The 6,642-nt window shown below is 52.0% G+C and overlaps 1 protein-coding gene across 1 annotated transcript in view; it reads left to right on the top strand.

The window, feature by feature from the left end:
- The window catches only part of NTNG2 (netrin G2), a 47,714-nt gene that overhangs the window by 36,017 nt on the left and 5,055 nt on the right, over positions 1 to 6,642 (top strand). Inside the window, exon 5 of the mRNA XM_009322175.1 lies at positions 581 to 703. Within this exon, the coding sequence (XP_009320450.1) occupies positions 581 to 703 (123 nt within the window). The remainder of the gene's footprint in view (positions 1 to 580; positions 704 to 6,642) is intronic.

Genomic DNA, 6,642 nt, shown 5'->3' with positions numbered 1-6,642 from the left:
ATCAAGTAATTTGCCCTGCGGAACGAAGGGCGCCAGTGGAAATTAATACGTGCCGATGGTACGGGTTGGTTTTGATGGTGCCGGGCAGTTTGCTGCCGGCGGGGTGGCAGAAGGGAATGGGGCTGTTTATGGAGCCGGGGTAGGCAGGGCTCTGCCAGCTGGCACGCAGAGGGCAGGCAGCAGAAGCACACCTCCCAGCAGGGCGGGCTGGGGGCTCCTCTGCACCTCCCGCCCGCTCTTCGCCCCATCTCTGCCCAGGCGTGCTTTCATTCCCCCTTTTCAGCTTAATTGGCAATTAGTTTATGATAGAGCTGGAAGTATTTAAGCCAATATCTGCACCAACAGAGTAAGCTGATACAGCCACAGCCTCCCGCCCCTGCATGCATACACGTGCTCGCTGCATCCAGCGTCATCGAGCCACCATCGCCTTAATCCTCTTGGTGCCCCAATTGTAATCACACTGAGAAATCAGTCGCCGGTTCAGCCCCAGCAGCGGCAGCCGCATGGGCATGCGGGCTGGGAAGGAAACCCTCTGTTCCCCCCCAGTAGGTGCCTCCCACCTCTTCTCTTTGCTTGCTAGCGTATGAGCGAGCGCAGCAGGTTACCACCGCAAAAACGACCACCACAACAACGCCCACCACCACCACAACGACCACCACAAGAACCACCAGCATCCCCTTACCTGCCACCACCACCCAGCCAGGTGGGTGTCACCCTCCCTGCCTCGCTCGGAGGGCCAGGGCTCCACCGCGGGGCTCCTCTTTTCCGGGCTCCTCTTTTTGGCTGCTTCCCATCCCGGCGCCTCCGGTGGCGGTGGGGAACGCATGGGGCTGCCACGTCGGTGGCCCTGGTTATCCGCTCTGTAGGATGATAAAGGGACATGGATAAAAAACACCCTGACTTGGTTCACATCCCCCAGCCTCTGGGCAGTCCTGGTTTGCTTTTCTCTCTATTCAGTCCAAGGACACTGACACGTGTAACATGAGCTAGGAGCAAGTTTTATGGTCCCTATAAGCAGGGAGCCAGCCACAACGGGTCCACCTCAAAGCCAAGAGACAATCATGCCATGGGTTGACATCCCCCCTCACCGGCTGATCTCACTTTGCTGTTGCTCTGTTATCATCAGGGCAGCAAGAAGTGAAGCCAGGACTGGATACGGGGCAAACAACACTTTTCCATTTTTTCTCTCAATTTTGTTTTTTTAAAAAGAAAAGGTTTTCAAAATCCATCCCTCCTAGAGCCGCTTGGCAATGTTGTCCTGCACAGGGCTGGCACGGCTGCAAGAGATGCTCTCTTGCAGCTCCATCACAAGGCAGGGCAGGACAGCAATGAAGGCTTTACTGTCCCACTGTAAAATTAAACCACATACCCAGTCTTGCCTGGCTGGAAGGAGAGGGGAATTGTACCCTGTCCTGCTCTATCCCCGACCTCCACATGCGATACCAGAGCAGGCAGGAGAGTTGCCCCCGCTGTACTTGCTGGGTGCTGCTCCTAGAGCGCGATGGGGAAGGCTGGGTGCTGCTCTGCCCCACCGGCCGCTCGCTCGGACAGGGAACCTTCCCCGTGGAGGAAGGCTGCTGCCTCAGCGCGCGAGCGGCCACCTCCTGCCACTTACCACCAGACTCAGAGCAGCCCGCAGGCTTTGCTAAGTCATGCCAGGGACGGGACGTCGGGTCAAGGGAGAAGCTGGCTCTGTCCTTACTGGCTCTCCCAATCCTGCATCAAGTCCCTGGGGCCAGACTCAGGGATGTAATGCAGGCTGGCTGCATCTTCAAGGGCAGTTTTCCGAGGGCAGAGCGCACTCTAACATTCCCCAGGCGGGCGCTGTACAAGCAGCCAGGGAGCGTGCGGGGCTGGAGCTCACACACACGCCAGAAACACCCTTTCCTAATTTCTAAAATCATCCCATGGAGGAAGACTTTTGTCCTTTTTCTGGGGGTTCCTCCTTCCCTCCCCCCGTGAACAAGGAGACAGTGTTTTCACTTGTCTTTTGGAAATAAGCAGATAAAACTTAACAGCAGGACATTTTTTTTAAGCTTCTCATGGGGGAATTAGACACGCATTCCTCCCCTTGCCATGCTTTCTGGGCCTGATATTTCCCAGGAGGACGTTTTACACCCACAGTATGTTAGTAACAGTCTGTCTGGGGGAGCTGCCAGAAGCCAGTCAAAGGGATGAGGAAACTTGATTGCATGTTTATGCAAATATAGATATATTCATGGAAGTACCCTGCTTGAGTAGTTAATCAGGAAGCTGAGGGTTTAGCTCCAACTTCCACGGAGTTGGAGTGACCCTGGGCAACAGAGTGCAAGTCTCTTGACTGTTAAGAAGTGCTCCTCACATAGGTCCATGTTGTACACATGCAGGAGGAGGTTCATCCACCCCCCCCTGCCCAGAGCTCACATCACCACGGCCCAGTGACAGGAGATCGCGTCTACATCTACACCACACTCTTGGGGTCATTTGATTTTTATCCATGCTCACCTGTAGCAACATTTTAGGTCTGTTTTTCTGCAAGTGCCGTGTACGTGTGGGTGGTGTGTGTAGTGTCTACCTTGTGTGTGATTTGCAGTGCTCTGCCTCGCTTGTGTCGGGCAGGGCGGCATCTGTGTGGGGTTGGGGGGTGGTGGGGGTAGTCTCTCCTGCCAAACTGCTCTGAGAGACCTGGGAGACATCATGCACCTCGGGGTTTATTCCTTCTCCAAAACCTGCTTCCTGGGCAGAGAAAATGTTTTCATAATGCTTTCATTAACTGATGGCTAAGGACAAAATAAATAAATAAATCGCAGTCCAACGGTCAGGGCTGAGCTCGGAGCTCCTCACCCCCATCCAGACCCCCATCCATGTTTCTGCACAGCCAGGTCCAACCCCAGAATGCTGTGCCTGGGGATGGAGACAGCCCCTGGAGGGGCTGCTCCAAATACGAAGGAAGTCAGGGCCACCCAGCAGCTCAGGGACCTGCTCTCTTACATGGGCACCACGCTGGGTTTGATGCCAAAGGTCCATTGTGTGCCTTTGACCAGCAATACGGAATCAAGGCACAGCCTAATTCTGATCTGCTTTTGACCAGAGACATTCCTCCCCCTCCAGTCCTGCAAAATGTAAAGTACTTCTTTAAGTACCATGACACCCCAAAGGGGCTGTGAACGTAACTCGCTTAGACCTCAGGGAAAACACCTTGCTAAAGAGATGACCCTTCGAGCTCCTGGTAAGACACCCATTTGCAGGAGACACAATAACCCCAGGCTGGGTCAGAGTCCCAAAGTGAGATACTCTGTCGTTACCTCCCTTCTAAATTTTAGAAGCATTATACAAATCCCTCCCTGCTTTAAAGCCAGCTCAGCCAGCCAGCCATTTAAAAAAAAAAGTCCTGTTAGGGCCCTGCCCCATCCCTGTGCTGTTTCACCCTCTAATTTACACACTGTCTTCTGCCCTCTGAATTTCTGCTTCCCACCATAAGCAAGCATCATCAGACTAGCCTCTGAGTTCGCTGCCTCTGTGCCCGTGAGAGAAACACAGAAAAAAACAGGTATTTAAAGCCAGACCAACGTGTTTTTCCCTTCTCCTTCATGCCTCCACACACTAGTGGGTAGCGGCAAGGCAGAAAGCAGCGTAGCACGTAGGCTAGAGGAGTAGATTAGATTTGGGTTGTCTCTGGGTTGCACGGATCTGCCAGACATCCGCTTGCTTTGGCTGCTCGTGGTGTTTTCCGTGGTCAAGGTGGAGCTGCGGTCATGTTCGCAGGACGCTTTTGTGCTCGGTCGCCTGCGGTGAGAGGGGGGAGAAGAATGAGTTTATGGGCACGGTCTGTGGTCTGAAGGCAGTCAAGGCTGCCAAAATGGGTAGAAGGAAGGGAAATCGCAGTTACCCTAAGGAGGATGAATTAAGTGCTATTCTCATTTGCCTTCTGCAGTTCTGTTATTTCAAAACCTTCCTTGAAGCCTGTCAAATTCTTCCTTGCCATTTGTTACATTTTTCCCACGTTCAAAATAAGCAAAAAAAGCTTTTTTTTTTCCTTCTGCTTCCATTCCTCCCTCCCCCCCCCCAGTTTGTAGCAGTTTCAGCAGTGCCAGTTCACCTTTGGGAAAAACAAAACCAACCTGAGCCCTGCTTGATGGTTAAGAGCTCCAGCAGAGAGCGAGCCCCAAAAGCCTGGCTTTGTGTAGGTCCTGCAGAAATGGGAGCCCGTGTTTATGTTTCGAGAAGGACTTTTTCAGGGTCCATCCCCACCACTCCAGTGCTGTTTCCCCCGATGGTTTTTGCTGTAAAGCGTGACTTCTTGGATCAATTTATTCTGCTTCCTCAGAAACCCACCAAGACCAGCAGTTTTCATCAGGGCTGATACAAGCCCCCGAGATAAGAGCTGCCCAGTGTTTCCCATTTGTATGAACTAGGTCTGGGGGTGAAACGTCTCTCCCCCTCCCAAAATGTAAAACTGTCCATTAATGTCCCAGGGCTCCAAGGGAAAGGTTCTCGGGATAATGAGCATTAATAATTTTCCTGGCTCTGTAAATGCGATTGAGTGGAGGTGTATGTGAATGACTAAAAAGCAAAATGCCTTCAGGGCTGTTTTTTATTGTGACTCTAATTAAACCCTTGCCAATTTGCACAGGGCTTTCTTCATACTCTCTTTAACACCATATTAATATCAATTGGTTTCCACTTTCCAGCTGAAAAGGACAATGTCTATCACCTTCTCTTAGAGCTTGTCATTAAAAAAAAAACACTAACTTTTTTTTTTTCTCTTTTTTATTCTGCATTGTTTATCATCCCCTTGACGAGGCTGGGAAATCACATTTCTCTCCTACTCGGGTTTGTCCTTTGAAACTTGGCAAGGATCGAGAGATTTTTTTTTTTTTTCCTCCTCCTCCTTATGTTACCCAACTGGAGCTTGAAATTAATAATATGGCGTTTAAAATTTTATTCCTTGGTTTGTTTTCTAGCAAACCTGAAGATTATTACCAATATTGAGGAGACGGGGAGGGGTATGCAGCCAGTGGGGGTGAGGGTTTGCAGGGAAATCAAACAAGTGATCTATACATTTCTTGCTGGTTTAATTTCTCTGCAGTGGCTTGCAAATTCTGTAATTGGTATTTCTGAGGGACAAGCAGGTCCTGAAGGAGGGCCTAGGAGTTTGGATTAGCAACTAGGACTTCGTGCCTCCATCGTAGGACACCTGGGCTAATTCTCAGTTCCGTTATTTCCGAGCAGAGAGGGGTGCAGATCAGTCGCTGAGGTCCTTGTGCAAACACATGAGCAAAATGCCAGGCATTCAGCCGGGCTGAGAACGGGCAGCTCAGCACCCCGCTGCCCTCCTGCCCTTTGCGTCGCAAGGGCTGCCCGGCCCCTCCAGTGCCCGAGGATGCACCAGCTGCCCAATGCCAGCAGCAGCACTTGCATCGGGCGGGCGAGGCACGAAAACCTGCGTGGCACAGGGTTGGGTCGGTTTTGTCCTCCAAAGCGCTGGCCCTCCGTCAGAGCACTGCAAAGCTCCTTGCTGGTTGCCAGCTCCCCCCCCCCAGCACGGCCAGTAACACAGCTTTCCCCTTTGGTCGCTGCAAGACTACCCCGGCTTGTCGGCGGCTGCCCCGCTGCAAGTGGGCTCTCCCCTGGCCAAGGCTGGCCCAGGAACAAAAGGTAGGAGATGTGTGGCTGAGCTGGCTCCTGCCAGCGAGCACCAGCTCCCAACGCTCGGCGAACGCTTTAGTTTCTGGCTCTGCATCTCTGTTTTCCATGCATCTCTCTCCTCCTCCCACCTGGGAAAAAACTCAGGGTTTGTCTGTGCCTGACACGCAGCTGGGAATCTGGTGAGGCTGGATTGAGCCTCAGGGTTTAGTCGTATACATGAAAGATGAGGACGGTAAGTGGTAGAAGAGATTGTTCACAGCTTGCTGCTGGGGTGAACGGAGAGAATCATGGAAACCTTGTCGTCTCCAAAGACCGGAGTCTGTTTGTAGAGCAGAACAGCTTTGTAAATAGATAGGCCTGTGTCGTTTATAGCATAGATGCCTTCTTATGTATTTCCTTGCTTCAGGTCTCCTACGTGACTGCCTAAGGTGAGCTGCTCCAGGTGGCAACCTTGGGAGGCTTCACGCTGGCTGTTGAGGCTGAAGCTTCTCCTCCTCAGGGTTACCACCAGCACACATGCTTTGGTAGTTGTCTGTTGGTGCTCAGCTCCTGTTTCCCATCCAAGATGCCTGTAGCTCGCTCCAGCTGTAGACGTTAGCATCCCTTCCCGTGCAGAACATAACAACTGCTGAAGCTGGGCCCAGGACACAACCCAGTGTTCGGAAATCCTCTACTGGGAGGCAGAAAGTGCTGAAATTGAAGCTCTTTGGAATTGTTGTGCTTTTGGGCCTGTCTCGGGCATCACAGAGAGACAAAACTGTATTCGATACAGTAGCAAGGGGTAGGCCTACACCATGGGCATCAACGCCAAGTGATGCTGACAGTCTGTGCTGAACAGGGGAGGCTTCTGAGTCTTGACAGAGGTCTGCAGATTTAGCTTCTCTCCATGCTTGGGCAATGTAATGACCATATGCCAACACTCGCCCATCCAGCAGCTCCCACACCCTCCTCTTAGGAGTATTTTTTCTGTCTCTCTTCACACTTAAAGACTCTAATTTCCAGGAGACTTTGTCT

The sequence above is a fragment of the Pygoscelis adeliae genome, unplaced genomic scaffold (assembly GCF_000699105.1).
Source record: "Pygoscelis adeliae isolate BGI_AS28 unplaced genomic scaffold, ASM69910v1 Scaffold114, whole genome shotgun sequence".
NCBI classification, from domain to species: Eukaryota; Metazoa; Chordata; class Aves; order Sphenisciformes; family Spheniscidae; genus Pygoscelis; species Pygoscelis adeliae.
Note: the sequence above shows the minus strand (reverse complement) of the source record. Positions and strands in the feature narration are given on the sequence as shown.